A 16,263-nucleotide genomic window follows, 5' to 3' on the forward strand; every position below is an offset into this window, starting at 1 on the left:
GTTTACGTCGAACTATGTTTGATAATATTATATATGTACAATAATGTATGTTCACCTTGGTACTACCTGGTTATCGAGGTAAGAACGGGCAAAATCACATGACAAAAGGAGCAACATGAAACACCCTAGATTTACTATATTTCCCTTTTAAACTATTTTAAGCCACCTAATCTAATTAAACTTTTATACCATTTTGTACAGGAAGCTAATAGCCACCAAAGAGAAATTTCTACCTTTTTTTAAATAAAGGTTTGACTTCTGTAATACTAATAAAGGTTTTTCCACTGATTATTGAGAAGTTTCTCTCCTTTTCTCTCTTGAAGTTTGTTTTCTGACAGGCATTTCTCTAAAGTTAAGAAATATGTACAATAATCAATTTTGAAATGAATTGCTTGTTTTTTGTTTGTTTGTTTGTTTTGAGTGTGTTTATATTATATTACAAAATAGCCACTTATACCCTACAAGAAATATAACTCATGGTAGCATGTAGTGCTGAATGACAGATTTTTTTTCCCCATCACATCAGGAAAAAAAAGGCAAAGTTTCACCTAATGTTTAATGTTTCACCTTAAATATGAAACATTAAACATTAAAACATTTCACATTAGTGCCATTTACAACTTTTTGCAAGTTTCAACAGAAATGCCCTCTATTATATGGCTGCCGTTTCGATCCAGCATCTACTACTCGGTGTCTATGATGGGAATTATGTTTCTTTTTCTGGATCCGAACCACTTGGCTCAGCAGGAAGAGCCGGATTCTTCGACTGCCAAACGGCTCTTCGCATTATATATAATTAAGCCAGCCAAGATTTCGTTTTTTACTGGTAAACGTATGTAAGCATGTCATTCTCACTACATCCTTCTTATTAAGCGGACGATAAAATCTTCAATCACATCGAGCAGTGAGAGCGTTTTACTGGCGCTACATATTGCACCAACCGGCTCAATAAGCTGACTTGTTAACGATCAGATTTGTATTTACCGTGTTGTGTTAAAGCTTGTAGAAACTTTATAAGTTTATGTTTAGAGTTATAAACATACACGAAGCCAAACGGAAGCTTCTTTCATCGATCTTTGTGTGTGTGTGTGTGTGTGTTGTTACACTTATGCCGAATTTTAACCATCTGTAAATATTTATGCCGTGAAGCATTAAGCATTAATCTTGGAGTGACATTTTGTACCTGTAGAGCTTGAGTTTATCAGCAATGGCATTTTCCAGTCTAGTTAATCGTACTAATAATGATACATTTGTGAGTTCTGATGCAGGTGGGATGAGGAAATACTGCCCCCGTCTGGTAACGATGTGTCATTTCACTTCTCACAGGCCTCTGGAAAAAGACCAGAAAAACCCCTGTTGAAATATAAAAATTTCATTTTTATATTAATAAATAAAATACAAATTTAAAAAAAGCTAAATGGCCAGACACGTCACATCCACAATGCTGTTTGCACTGAGGAAAATTCTTGGGACAAGCAAACTTTGTATTAAAACAGGCGTATGAAATGACAGATTATGCTTTATGAAACAGCTATGGCTTCTTACTAACAGGACATTTAAAAGCCAGATTGTTTGGTTGGACATCTACAATAAACTTAATAAACCATATGTTTTGAAGCAACAGTTGAGGCCTTCAGTCATAGTAGATGCTTTTTCTGAAGTCACCAAAAGCAAAAAGTGTATTCCCCCTTATGAATGTTATCTCAACCGTTGATATTTCTATTATGATACAGTGCAATTGCAATGCTCAGAGTTCACATGATCACATTGAATTAGCCATCGTAGTGCAAGCCAATCAAACGTCATGAAACATTGTGAAGCTGGTACGTTGAGAACAAAATACCAAAAAGGTATTAAAAAGAACAGGAGCCATATTATTTTATACACATTTTTAATTTTTAACGTCAAGTCATCAGATACAGTGTTTCATGACTTAAGTGAATCAATGACAATATGCAAGAGTTATCCATCGATTCACTCACCTCCAGAGAACAAAGTCTGATAAGAAGCTTTTTTTAAAGATCAAGTTGAACCGATCCGATAAGCAGCCGATCTGCTGCTTTTCTGATCAAAGTAAACTCATACTCATTATTTTTCTAGATTTAAAAAAAAGTCTGGCAGTGGACAAATATAAATCCATCTAAACCCTCAAATAACCCTGACATTCTTTTTCATGTGAACATGTATATCTGCAGAGAGCAGCGAAGGGGCTTAAGGAGTTCTGCATCACAGACGTGCCTCTGGAGTTTTGGGTCTACATTGCGGGAGCGGGGGGGTTGGCCCGACCGAGTGCAGTCATACTCCCAGGAAAGCCACAGCTGTATCCCTCTCTTCTATAAGCTCTGCTGCGGTGGCGTCCATCTTGGACCGAGAAAAGTCATTGATTGCCAGGCCCTCCACAATCTTCCAGGTCTTATCCTAATGAGAGAAGAACAAAACAAAAGCAGCACTCTTATAACACAACAATCCTCAGTGAGCTTGCTGATATGTGAAACCGAGGTCATATCAGAGCCACCTTGATCTGGACAGGGAACGAGTAGATGAGGTCTTCTGGGACTGCATAGGAGTTTCCAGTGGAGTAGATCCCCATAGAGGTGAATTCACCCTGCAGAAAAGACAAAGCGGGTCAAACTGTGTTTGAAAAGCATTATTGTGGCATCAAAATTCAAACTAACAATGATTAAAAATAAAGAATAATCAGAAGCTTGCACAGACATTTTCAGGGGAAGGTGCTCAACATGGAACAGGCAGGTGACTTAGTAGACAGACAATTTTTTTTTAAGCACAGCTTAAACAAGCAGGTATGTACATCAATTTCAATTATCAATAGCCATTTTCTGCCCGATGCAGATGTTTATTAATGTTCTAAACTCTACAAGTTGGTTTGTCTCAAACTGGCAACACCACAACAAAGTATAAGTAATGCAATAACACAGAACATGGCTATAAGAGGAATCATCCATTCCTCTACATGTAGCCAGTGTTGATATATGACAGAAATTATTCTTAGAACGTTAAGATTAATTAGATTAACTACAATCACTGGGAACTGATAACAAAATTATGTTAGGCACAATTGCAAATATGTGGGGCATTGGTAATATAGCCTTTTAAATCCAGAAATGCTACTTATGGGGCACACACTACTATGACGACGTATTAGGGCCACAATGAAAAAGTTAAAAATTAAATTAAAGTAAATAAATAAAGTCTCTAGAGCTGTGCAATTTAAATGTTGAATATATATTTAGCAATATACAGAGCGATATGTGTGTGTCCTTAAGACTGTCATTGTAAATTGACAATCAAAATGATGCCCCCTTCAGGAATCAATAGAGTGTTATCTTATTACCCTGTAATATTACCAGCATTAAGTAAAAATAATATGAGAATAAAGACATATTACGAGAATAAAGCTGAATGAGAATAAAGTAAAAATGATAGGAGAATAAAATTATGGTATTATGACAACAAAAGAAAAAAAAGTGCTATTAGGAAACTTACCTCTGGGGTACCAACCCAGATGTCCCTCAGGTGGTCACAGATGGCTTTTGCTGCAGACATGGCGCTGGACAGCTTTCTCGCCTTGATGACTGCAGCACCTCTTTGTTGAACAGTCTGTAAAAAGAGAACATGGACTTCTTAATTAAATCAAAAACGATTCTTAATGACATCAAAAACTTGAGTGGCCCTTTGAAGATTGAAGCAAAAATGTTTGGACCCTGAAATGATGAAAGTTTTAATTCTTGTAGCAGCCAATTCCTAACTTATTAGGGTCAGCAAACCCCTGCCCACTGCAATAAGTGTGGAGGGTGCTCCATTTACTGCCATTATGTAAAGATATCAAAAGGTACAGGTTTGGCTCTGACAGAGAAGACATCAACTCACAGCTATAAAATCCCCTTTGAGCCAAGCATCGTCCTTGACCGCGTCAAAGCAGGCGAGCTCGCTGCCAGACATGTTGACCTTGCAGTGGTGCACATCTGGGTACTGGGTCGACGAGTGGTTGCCCCAGATAATGACATTCGTCACCTGCGTGGCTGGAACACCACAGCGGACTGCCACCTGCAGCGTGTGAGAGGGTGAGAGCTCACATTTCATCACAGAGTTGGTAAGCAAACAGAAACTAAAGTGCCTTAAAAAGGTAAGGGACCTGGGAGCGAGCCCGGTTGTGGTCCAGACGTGTGAGGCAGGAGAAGTTTTCTTTAGGGATGGAGGGAGCGGACTTGGCTGCTATCAGGCAGTTGGTGTTCGCAGGGTTTCCCACAACCAGCACCTGAAAATGGACCCAGCTACATATAACCCTGGCAACTTCTCATGTCAAGGCACAAATCTGTAACTGTAAGGAACATTTCCAAAATGTTAAAGAAGCAACACAAGAGAAATAAATGTTACCTTGACGGTCTTCTTAGCATACTTATCCAAGGCGGCCCCTTGGCTCTTGAAAATGTTCACGTTAGCTTTTAGAAGGTCCTTCCTCTCCATCCCCTCCTTCCTGGGCATTGAGCCCACCAGGATGGCCACATCCAGGTCTTTGAAGGCCACCTCCTCCTTGTCAGTGGGCACAATATCTGTGAAAGGAGAAAATAAACTGCTGGTTTATTGTGTGTTTTTTCACAATAAAATCCCAAAACCTGAGGACAACCAGTTGTCCAACTTATCAAGAAGTGCACCATAAGGAGGTTAAATGACTATAGGCCTGTTGCTCTGATGTCTGTGGTAATGACATTCTTTGAGCAAGTGGTGTTGAAGCGTCTGAAGGACCCTGCCATTTGCTTACTGACCTGAGCAAACAGGTCAGCAGGTGCTGCAGTCAACTTGGGACTTAACTTCATCCTGCACCACCTCGACCATTCAGGGACATTTGCCAGGATCCTGTTTGTGGACACAGCTCAGCCTTCAACACTATTAAACCAGACACCTGTCACTGTAAGCTTCCACATAAAAACCGTCAGTACTGGCACCCCAAACCCAAGAGGTATGTTGTCTTTCCAATCCTCCTTTCTCACTGCAGCACTGACCGGACTCCTGAAGTTAGCAGGTGATACCACTGTCACTGGTCTGATCCAGGACATTGATGAGTCTGCACACAGATGGGAGGTGGATTGGCTGATCCACCGTTTTGGTCAGAACCACCTTGATCTTAACCCACTTAACCCAATTGAGATGACAGTGAACTTCTGGATAACACACCCTACCATCCTCAACAGTGTTCCCTGTGGATCACTTCAAGTTCAAGGGAGCCACCCTTTGTAGAGACCTGAGATGGTCCTCATACATAGACATTATTTGGAAGAGACTATACTTCCTGCTGCTGGTCATCTTCTATATTTCCATCATTCAGTTTGTCCTGTGCTTGACCATCACTGTGCAGTTTGGCTAATCCACAAAACAGGATAAGTTCATAACACAACAAACAACTAGATATGTTGAGAGAATCATCAAGGCCGATCTTCCCTCCTTCCAGGTCTTGTACAATTCAAGGGTCGGGAAACAAACCACTAGTATTTTTGCAGACTCCACACATCCTGGAAACTGTTTGGACTTTTGCATTCAGATCAGTGATACATAGCGTTATTTGAAGAAAAACAGCTGTCACAGAGCGTTTCTATCCTAGGCTCTCCAGTGAACACTCAACACTCAGTGCCCAGATTGACACTATGCATTTTGCACCAATTCAACCTTGTCTTCCTTGCTTGTAAAAACATCGTATAACACATTTACCAGTTTGTCCCTTGAGTTTGTGGGCTGTTTTGTGCATAAATGATGCCTTGGTCAGACTTAAAATGACTTGGAAATTAAAAACAAACAAAACAAATCAAGCTATTGACAATGGTCATATACTAGAGTGACAAACATGACTAAATGGACCCTGAACGTTTGTCATGGAGACCCAGAATTGTATTTGTCCATCTTTGTCGGTGTTTAAAGCTGTGCTGTATTTGCACTGCAGCTGGTTAATACAGGGGCCACTCAGTGCCTGTCCAAACAAAGCATCATTTCACAAAGAGAAAAAAAAAATCTAGGTCACAATGGAGTTGGCACATAATGGCCCCTCACACCCGATCTCACGATGAGGGTTACAATAGCGACACCTAAAAGACTTTTACACATGAAGGTCAGGTGGCCTAATCTCAGGTCTCCAGAGGAGACAAAGCAGAGCCATGCACAATTCCTGGGCTTAACATTTAGTTCAGAGAGTAAAAGACAATAATTTCTAAACCAAATAAAAAGTGTAATAAAAGGTCCTCAGGAGTGGGTAGCTGCTAATGTTGGATGATTTGGGAATGCCATCAGTAGACTTGAAATAAGAATATATATGATTTGACAACCGGACTTAAAATTGACACTAAATTGTAAAGTGAACAAGTAGTTGCACATTTTTTGTCATTCCATTTAAATGTTTTGGACGTCATTAAAAACAGCCACAAAGGCTTGTTCCACTTGAGATTACGCAACAACATCTATAATTAGGAAACCAAACAGTTCCAACGTAGTCTAATTCAGCAAATCTTTATCTAGACTACAATGACTAATTTGAACTGATCTATGTTATTGCATTGCTGCTGATCATTGTGCCTCTTTGGATACCTTTGAAGTTTTGGCTTTATTGATGTTTTCGAACCCATCTTGGAGATTGAGGAATTAAAGGTGATTGCTACAATCATCTCATGACATACTGTAAAGACTTCAAAAAGTCTACTAAAAAAATCTACTAGCAGAAGCTTGCTTAGCCCATTTAGGCCAGTGAAAAAAACCAGTTGATTGGCCTGAAAGGATAGCAGGACTAAGCTAAATAGGGTGTAATACTAAGTGATTAAGAAATTCTTTACAATTTTAGCATTTTTATGGAAGTTTGTTTTCCTTAATTTCTAAAAATACAAAACTACAAGCATTTACAGTGTGTAGGTTACATTTAAAAAGGTGCAAAATAGAAGTAGTAAGGAATAATTTGGCAACATGCAGGTAAGAGAAGTAGGCTATCATTTGGGGCAAATGGACCTGGAACCAATACCACTAAAAGCCTATCAAAGTAAGCACATCTAAGTGATTTGTTATTTCTTAAAAAAAAAAAAAAACAGACTCATAAACAAGCTTAATGATGATGGAATAAAAACAGACACATGTGAATGTTTTATTTATTTGAGAAATCCCAGCCATAAAGAAAATAATGGCACAACTCACTAAGTCAGCAATGCAAATCTAATTATTATAATGTAAAAAAAGACAGCAGAGGGGACTTTCAAAACTTTGTGGATCATAAATAGAGATGAATGCCACTGGGGTTGTAAAACAGGCTCAGCAGTGACTTTACTTTGTGAGAAAATTGAACAAAACATAACTCCCTACCTGTATTTTTACAGAGACCAAGAGTTTGATTACATACAGCATCTTCTCGTGGTACTCTGGCTGCAATATGGGAGACTGAGAAGTTCACTAAATTCTGTTTAGACTCGAGACTTAGGGCTCTAAACAGAACGGGACTTCTCACAATCACTCCGATAAGATTTTAAATAGCGATTTAATAGAAAGTGTGTTTCAGCCATTTGGTTGAAGAAAAATGTGTGGTTAATTCAATTAGTCATCTTTTACACTAATCTGGTGAATGATCCCTAGGAAGAGAACTCATTTTATTGCATTGTTGTATTTATTTTCCTCATAGTTTGAAATGTTTACCTCTCAGAAGTGGAAGGGAACAGTCCTGCAGTTCCATGACCACCCCCTCTAACACTGACAGCATGGGAGTAATGTCCAAAAGAAGCAAGATGATTGGCTAATAAATGAAGGAGACAAGAGATATTTAGTATTAGATTAAACATAACGAAGCATATTAAATTAATATGGTGTGTATTTAATTATGAAGTGTATTGTGTGAGGCTTCAGACACACTGCACGAGTAAAGCTGTAAGACTCGGTGACAACTGTGTGTGCCAAACGGATCAAGTGGTTTTAAAAATGGACTAAGACACTTGGCACAAGATCCTCCTCACTGACTTCAAGGACAATCCTCTTTCATCGGAGGCCACGTGGGTGAGCGAGTGGAGTCTGTTCAACTCCAACATAGACAACATCTGCTCATTACCATCCCCTTCAAAATATGGCGGGGGGCATTCTCCACATTCACAGCAGTTTCCAAACACCTGTCAATATCTGTCACACTGTTACTGCACCTCTACACCACATAATGAGATAATGGGGTTTAGCGGCTTGTTAGGGTATGATAAAGCCCATCTTTACCTGATCTTTGCCAAAGACATCTCCCTTGGCGATGCTCAGCAACAAAGAGTATGCAATCTGTCCAGCAGCGCCGGTCACCAGAACTCTGATAGGCTCAGACTGAAAAATACAAAGTGAAGAAACAGAAGTACAACTTTTCTTGCTTTTAGAAAGGTGGTTTTCTGAAGGTGGCAGGTAATTGTATTTTTTATACACAGAGCAGGGATTTCTATTTTTTGTTAACTGGATTAAATAGATCAGGGGGTCAATGTATTAATAGACCCTTTGGTCTCTATTAGGAACCTACTGTTGCATAACAAAACCAGGATAAATTTAGGTTATCAGCTGATCCACGTCTCCACCGTTCATTCATTACCTTAAATTTCACTCTAACGTAAAATAAGCACATCGTTTTAAGAGAGAACAAATGAACTACAAATTGGTTGAGCTTTCTTATCTTTCACCAACTTATTTCAAATTAAAAACATTTTTTTATCACTAACTAAAAGAAAAATGACAACACTTTTTACTCGACAAGTTAAATACATATCTACAATACTTTGGAAAAGAAAATCCCTTAATTGAGCATCTTCTGTTTCTAGTACTTACCATGCTGACAGAACAACTCGAACTGTTCTCCCCCCACTTCTGACTGACGACAGAAGTCACTCCTATTTAAAGCCTCTTTTCACTACGACACTTTTACATGTCATACGGCAGACTGAGCATGTATGGAATTGTAGTTCATTATTTTTACATTCTAAGCCTTTACCGAAAGGGGCTAACTCAGCTCAAGAAAACAACAATTAGATACTATTTTTGTATTCTTCTCGGTGTTGAAATGTGCTTTCATTTGGATTCGATTGAATTCACACCATCTGCAATGAGTACTGAGATCAATAACCGCTTTTTAGAACAGCAAGCGAGCTAGCTAGCTAGAATTAGCCCTGCTAGAGCCGCTTGTGGTTGCTTAGCTACGTAGAAGCCGCGAGCGTTGCTAGCTGGTAGCCTAGCCGCTTGTCAGAAGGACACACAGAACAAGGTCTTCAGAAACAACAATTGGCACAGCAGTGACCTTAGCATAAATTATTCATATAAGACAAAGCCATAGAGATATAAACAAGTTCAGTGAGAGACGGGCAATAAGTTTGGATAAGTTTCGTTCACGTCCTGACTAAACTTGCAGCCAATTAAAGTGAAAAGTATATGCCATCTTGAATACCAAGAATATAACAAAGGTAAGGTAATGACTATATTTATCTTTTCCTCGAATTTTACTTTTTCTGCTTGTATAAGTGGTGTTCTTTTTGATGCATATGTGCATTGTTATTAGAAAAACCGTCCTACAATTCCCTGTTATCATGTTTCTTTAGTAATTACACTTGACATATTACCAAACACTGAAATGGCATTACCTAATATGACGTAATATTTAACAATAGTACTTGTCTCCGTGAAATTTGTGGTTATACTATCTAGAAAATAGAGTTAAAATATCTAAAAACAGGTCAACATCTGTGGGTGCTTTAACTAAAGAAAATTGTAAATTTAATATTTAATTTAAGTCCATGTAAAGTTTACCAGGGTAATAATAACAGCAATTAAAAAGGGGCTGGTGTGTGTCTGTGTGTGTGTGGGTGTGTGTGTGGGCGTGTGTGTGTGTGTGTTCAGCATCTAAAAACTTACATCAATGTCTCTAAAGAAAATATAAGTAAGCTTCTATACATTTTGTATCCCACTTACCAGAATTTTGGCAGCAATACCTGATTTAAGATGACTCCTCAAGTTTTTATTAGAATATTTTGTTTCATTTGGCTCCTTTTGTCTTGGTTTAGTCGTTTATTATGACATTTATTTACACCCGTCAATGAGTAGATTGACATGTGTGCAGAGTGGTATCCAACAACAAAAAAATACTACTATACTTAATTGAACTGAGGGAAACAGAAATTAGATTTTTGCTCAGCTTTAGAAATAAAGTTGACATTGTGAAATAAATTAATGTTATAACTGAGATAATATTTTATTCATTTCTTACAAAAAATATGTGTTCTGTGTTTTATTTATTAATTAAGGTGAAAGGTAAAACGCAAACTGAATAGCTTTTTCCAATCATGCCTATTGATATTTTCAACTCCAGATATCTCCACTACATTAAACTATTTTAATCTAAATTAAACACGACATGATTAAACATATTTTCTTGTTTCTAAGGTGGTTAAAGGTGCAGTATTTGAAAGAAAATTGTGTCATATCTGGCGTTGATTTCCAACACTTGTCAGACTAAAAGAACTGAATGAAGCTTATCCATAGTGTTCATTTGAGCCTTATGTATCCAACATAATTTTCTCAACCTAAATTAATATTTACATTTTCATAATGTTCTGTTTTTAAGATTGACCACACCACACTAACATGAGCCTACACCTGGCCTTAGTTTATGTGTTCTCACCTGGCAGTGACAGACCCCAATGTGCATGCTCCCTTTCTCGAGATGGTCTGTGTTTGATAGCTTCATTCAGAGCTGTATAAAGCAGCTGTTGTTTCCTGTTTAATTCGTATCCTTATGTGTAATAAATACTCGCTTTCCATTGGTACTGGCATGAGGAAAAACAGGAGTCTGTAGCTTTCAGATTATGACTGTGAGTCTAAGAAAATGGAAAGAACAATGCAATATTAAAATTTCTGTACTATTGAATCCGCCTGAAAATATGTCGCGCGCACTAACTTAAAGATTTTGTACATACCAAGGCTGCAGATGTCCACATTGTAACATAAGATATTTAGACAGAGAGATTTTTATTTTATTTTAATGAAATACATATTGGTAGCATAGACAAATGTTTTTTCCAAACAACGGCTGCTTAAAAAAAAAAAACAGAATAGTGTAGCCTACCAGCCAGGAAAAGCCATCAATAATCATCTATATCTTCCTCCTGCGCACTACGAGGATTTTCCCACCTGATAGTCTGGTAGACTTGCTTCGATTGGGGACCAAAATTTGTTACCTGTTGCAGTTTGCTTTCACACTGCACTGTGTTAAATGAGCCAAACCATTGCAAAATCTATTCTCCCCCCTGTTGCAACCCTTTCCCTGTGTTGGTGCTGCACCACTTGTAGGAAATGACACAAAGACCTCAGAAGCAAATATGAGCTAAACTTCCTTCTCTGAAAAATTTTAAGAAAAATGGTGTAGCATCAGATTTGAGCAAAAGTAGTGGCTTATAGTTTGCGGTACACAAATAAAAACTATGATCCGCAGTTTTCAAATAAACAGTTTTTTCGAGGGTTGCAACTTTTGTAACCCACATCGACATGTGTCCAAACGTCTTGTTCATGCTTGGTATACTTTCCTGACTAGAAGTTCTGGATAGGATTTTGATGAGGTGAATTTGCTGGCACTATTATACAATGGTCATTAAAGCATTGGTATCGGTAGGAATTGGTACTTTCAGTAATGTGAGCAGATACCAAGTCCTGCTGGAAATTTAAATGTGCATCTCCATTAAGCTTGTCAGTAGAGAAGGGCTCTAAAATGTCCTGGTTAACACCTGAACTTTGGACCACCTCAGCCCAGGTAAGACACTTCTGATGTTCCTGGTTTAGGAGTGGCCTAACACAAGGAATACAACACTTGTAGAACAGTAAGGCAATATGGAGATCCACACCTTGTGAATCTCCCCCTTGTGATATGAAGAAGTCTTGATTTCTTCATGATCCTCTGAAGGTTGCAATTAGTACAATGTTTGAATTAATAAAAAGAGTAGATTGACAAGTGGGAGAAATAGTAATGAGACAAAATAATGTGCTTTAGATGGCAACATTTTCTAAACTTTAGAATCAATTAATGAAATGTCTATTTTCACAAATTTCATAGCTTTCAATGCATTCAGTAAAATCCCTTTAGGTCTGTTATTATTCTTTAAGACATGTGACAGCAATGACTGCATTGCTGTGAATGTTACTTGATCCGTCTGACTACAGTGTTTGTTTTCCTCTCTGACAGTCTCCACAGTCAGGTTGACTTGAGGGGATTAGGCATACTTTGTCTTTGTGAAAAAAGGAAATCGTAATAAACCAAGAAGCAGCAGCTGGCCACCTGATAGTATCTGGTGCCAGCTTGCACGCTAGCTTGATCCTTTGTGTTTGTGCAAGTGTGAAAACTATCGGCACTGTGGGTGTTTTTTTAGCGGTGAGACCTGGAGCAGAGAGCCAAAAGAAAGTAGAAAGAGGTCATATGTGTATAATAATATATGTACAAAGTGCATATATTATTGGATCGTGGACATTCATATACACACACAAGCAGACACAGAACCTACATTCTCATTCCTGCTCTGAGTGACAAAGGTCCTTATAAGCGTTTGACAGCATGTCCCCTGTCCACTCCATCTCCTCCTTTTCTTGTTCATCTCTTCAGCTCTATCTCCACTCTCCCCATTTTATCTCTTCCTATTCTACCCCTCCATTTGTCCCTGTAGCGAGCACCTGAGTGACCCTGTTACACTGGCGCTTGGAGGCAGGCAGGGCGGTCGCCGGCTTCGGTATCGCCCCTTCTTATCTGCCTTCAGTAGACCAAATAGCCCTGACAGACTATCAGCGCTCACAATGAGATTGTAAGTTCCATTGAAACACAAAAGCACACAAAAAAGACACAAGCCCAGCAGATAATTACATTACCGTGACTGTTATCTCTCATTCAGTTCGGCATCTCTTTTCTTTAAACACCACTTTATTTACCTTGTGATGTTCCTGTGACTTAGAAGCATCATGTCCCTGCCTTAGATTAGCTGATGAAGTTGTAGAGATGAGTTTTGTCCCACTGTATCTTCTTCACAGTGGGTTTTAACAAAAACCCATGTGAACCTGTTCTTTATTTATCAATACTTGCAGTAACAATCTTAATTCACTAGGCGTCAGTATGCGGCCAGTTTTAAGTGCCTGGACATCACTTTTCCCAGCATTTGGGAAAAGATGTTTTTTTCCCTTTGAAGAAGCTTCTGTAGCACTTGTTGCCATAGCAGAAGCTCTGTGTTTGAGTAAGAGATTATAAGTTGGCAGTTGGCAGTCTGTGATACTGAAATTTGATAACTATGAAAAAGTATAGGATTTTAACACTACTTTGCTTTGTTTAACAAAATTATGACTGGTTTATTCAGTACATATAAAACTATTCTACTTCTTTGCTCTGGCAAGGTATCAAAAAAGGCAGACATCAAGTCATCATAGATTTACTTAGCAGTGAAGACTATAATGCAAAAATAAGGCATAGAAAAAATGTGGTAGTTATTGCCTTGCTATGATACTCATACCCCTGCACTTTTCCACTTTTTGTCACACTGCAAGCACAAAATCAAATTTCCGTACATATAATGTTAGAGAAGTGATATATTGCTTTCAAAATTCATAAATAGATATTTAAAAAATGTGATCTGCATTTGTGTTCATTTAGTGGACCCCGCTTACGGTTTAGTCTTGGATTTTCTGTGGAATGTAGCACCTAATTATTTGCAAAAATAATTTGTGGATTTTTTCATATTGCACATCGTAAAAATATTCGAAAGAAAATACAGCTTGGGCGGCTGAATTACCTAGCCGCAATACTACTTGGCATGGTATTGGCTGGCTATTACAAATCTGCCAATCAAGGAGCACCATTCATTTTCCTTGGCACTGATTGACTGTACCCCCAAAAGATTGTTGGCAGAAGACTTTAGACCGCTGGTCATAAAGACCCTGAGAGTCCTGCAATTTTTACATGTGTCCTTTGTCCCAAAATATAATGACTAAGCTGCATCACTAGCATTCAGCCATGCTCTACAGAGCTCTGCTAATGATGAACTAGTATTGGAGCCAGGTGTGCTGAAGCAGTGAGATATCTAAACCTTGCAGGAGATGGCCCTTGAGGTTTGGATTTTGAGACCGCTGCTGTAGTCTTTAGCTTCTGCAAGAGTGCCAAGATGGTTTCCACTGTTTGTATTAATGCATATTAAGGTACGTTTTGTGTTTGAATTATTGAAATAGGGAGTTACAGGCGTTTTTAGAGGGGATCTCAATTCTTTATGGATTTCAACTACTCATGATGGTCCCTGACCCCCACAAGTACCAGTAGTACACTACATGCACCTAAATAAAATCCATAGCACCTTCAGAAGTCACCTACTTGTTAAATTGACTCCATATGTGTGTAATTTATTCTCAGTAGAAATCTAGATGTTCTGTGAAGGCCTATAGATTTCTTTTGGAGGACACTAGGGAACAAACAGCCTCATCGAGATCAAGGAACACGTCACTAACCTACACACCGAACACTATATTCGGAGAAAAGCAATCGATGAACACACCACTAGCACACCATCGCAATGGTGACACATGGTGCTGGTGTCATCATGTTGTGGAAAAGGGCCTTTCTTCAGCAAGAACAGGAAAGCTTGTCAGAATTGGTTGGAACTAATTGTACCTGTTGGAGGCTGAAATAGGTTTGAGAATGGGCCACAGGTACTCTGTCCAGCAGGACAACGGCCCTAAACATACAACTAGAGTTACAATGAAGCGGTTTAATGAAATCATATTTGATACCCCAGTCAAAGCCCAGACCGAACTCAAATTGAGAAAATGTGGCAAGACTTAGAAAAGGCTTTTAACAGATACTCTCTGTCCAGTCTGACTGAGCAAGAGCCATTTCAAAAAACGAATAGACATTCCAATCTTGAGATGTTTAAAGCAGATGCAGGCCCATCCCAAAAGATATGCTGCTGTAATTGCTTTAAAACCATGTTTTCATTTCCTTCTATATGTATTTGGAATTTTGCGTTAGTCTGTCACATAAATCCCAATACAATATGTTAAAGTTTGTAACTGGAATGTGGCAGAATGTGAAAAAGTGTTAAGGATTATCAATAGTTTCACAAAGCTAACAAAAATAAAAAATATTGAAGTATTTCTTCTCCAGGGTGCAATATTACGCTGCAGGTCTGCTTGAGCTGTTGTCTGTACGGTTTTGGCACCTTCAGGACATGGCCTTGAGGGATGTGAAATGTTTCCTGTCTGGCTTGATGTGCCTGCAGTGTCTGTGATTGAAACCGGAGAATGACTTTGTTTCTAGCCAAGTGCTGGCATGCTGTGTAGGAGAAAAAGAAAAAAACCAACACTCAATCAGAAAGAACACAGACCTCTGCAAACAGACTAACTAACTTCTTGGCACTGAAGCAGAACTATTCAATTAAATCTCATGGAGGACACACACACTCATACACACACACACACTGAGACATCTGAGGTGTGTCTCTTCCTCACTGTTAGCTGCCTTGACTACATACTGCAACTCTCTCTTTGCCCCCCCACCCTCAAGGGGTGTTTGCATAGGGAAATGATCCGTGAAATGGGTTTGATGGAATCAAACTCCATATTAAGACAAATACATATTTCATAGCAGCTGATGGACTGATTGACGGGGTGGTGTCTTCATTTTTTCTCTGCGTCACTGCCAAAGAAGATGATTATCGGCAACAGCAATATGAAGACGGATCATGGCCTGGTTTCTTCGAAGAGGAGATGAGTTGTTGACTTGTCATGCTATGACTTTGAATGACTCTTGGTGTGAGTAGTAGTGCAGTTTCGAAGCAATTCTTTCCCTGACTTTGACCACAAGGGGGCACCAAACTGTCACATGTTGTTGCTCAGCAACTGTCCCAACTGATCACTCTCTCTCTCCGCTGCTGTTGACAGCATCCCACACACTCCAAACTCACTGAAGGATGACCAAAAATGCAGCAGCAACAAGCCTCCTGAATCTGCAGCCAAATGATGTGGCAGCAAACTTGCAGAGTGGAATGTTGTCTATGTTTTTTTTTTTTCATCAATGTGACTGTTGTTTTTGCATAACAAGGCTGGCTGACAAACCTTTCGCCCCACAACCCACCCATCACTGTTCAATAACTTCAAAACCCAAATCCATCCAATTGGGTCAGCGATGGCAACCTGGTGCTGAAGCTGGCGGTCACAGCCCTCTGCACAGCCATAATGGCCTGTGGCACAACTACGAAG

General features: G+C 39.0%; 2 protein-coding genes across 6 annotated transcripts in view; one reads left to right on the forward strand and one right to left on the reverse strand.

The window, feature by feature from the left end:
* Positions 1-1,874: 1,874 nt before the first annotated feature.
* LOC102234452 (malate dehydrogenase, cytoplasmic-like) lies at positions 1,875-8,871 on the reverse strand. Its single transcript, XM_023327051.1, has 9 exons — positions 8,827-8,871; positions 8,239-8,337; positions 7,678-7,774; positions 4,396-4,571; positions 4,154-4,276; positions 3,889-4,065; positions 3,505-3,618; positions 2,516-2,605; positions 1,875-2,418 (listed from the first exon to the last, which is right to left on the reverse strand). Exons 1-9 carry the CDS (start codon positions 8,827-8,829, stop codon positions 2,296-2,298), a joined length of 1,002 nt encoding a protein of 333 aa, XP_023182819.1. The 5' UTR covers positions 8,830-8,871; the 3' UTR covers positions 1,875-2,295.
* Positions 8,872-8,993: 122 nt separating this feature from the next.
* The window catches only part of wdpcp (WD repeat containing planar cell polarity effector), a 95,959-nt gene continuing 88,689 nt past the window's right edge, over positions 8,994-16,263 (forward strand). For 3 of the 5 annotated variants that reach the window (XM_023327072.1, XM_014471588.2, XM_023327075.1), the window contains exons 1-2: positions 8,994-9,455; positions 12,638-12,833. The gene's annotated coding sequence lies outside the window, so the exon portion shown is untranslated. The remainder of the gene's footprint in view (positions 9,456-12,637; positions 12,834-16,263) is intronic. The other 2 variants (XM_023327074.1, XM_023327073.1) reach the window with 2 other exon arrangements.

Source organism: Xiphophorus maculatus, chromosome 22 (genome assembly GCF_002775205.1).
Source record: "Xiphophorus maculatus strain JP 163 A chromosome 22, X_maculatus-5.0-male, whole genome shotgun sequence".
NCBI classification, from domain to species: Eukaryota; Metazoa; Chordata; class Actinopteri; order Cyprinodontiformes; family Poeciliidae; genus Xiphophorus; species Xiphophorus maculatus.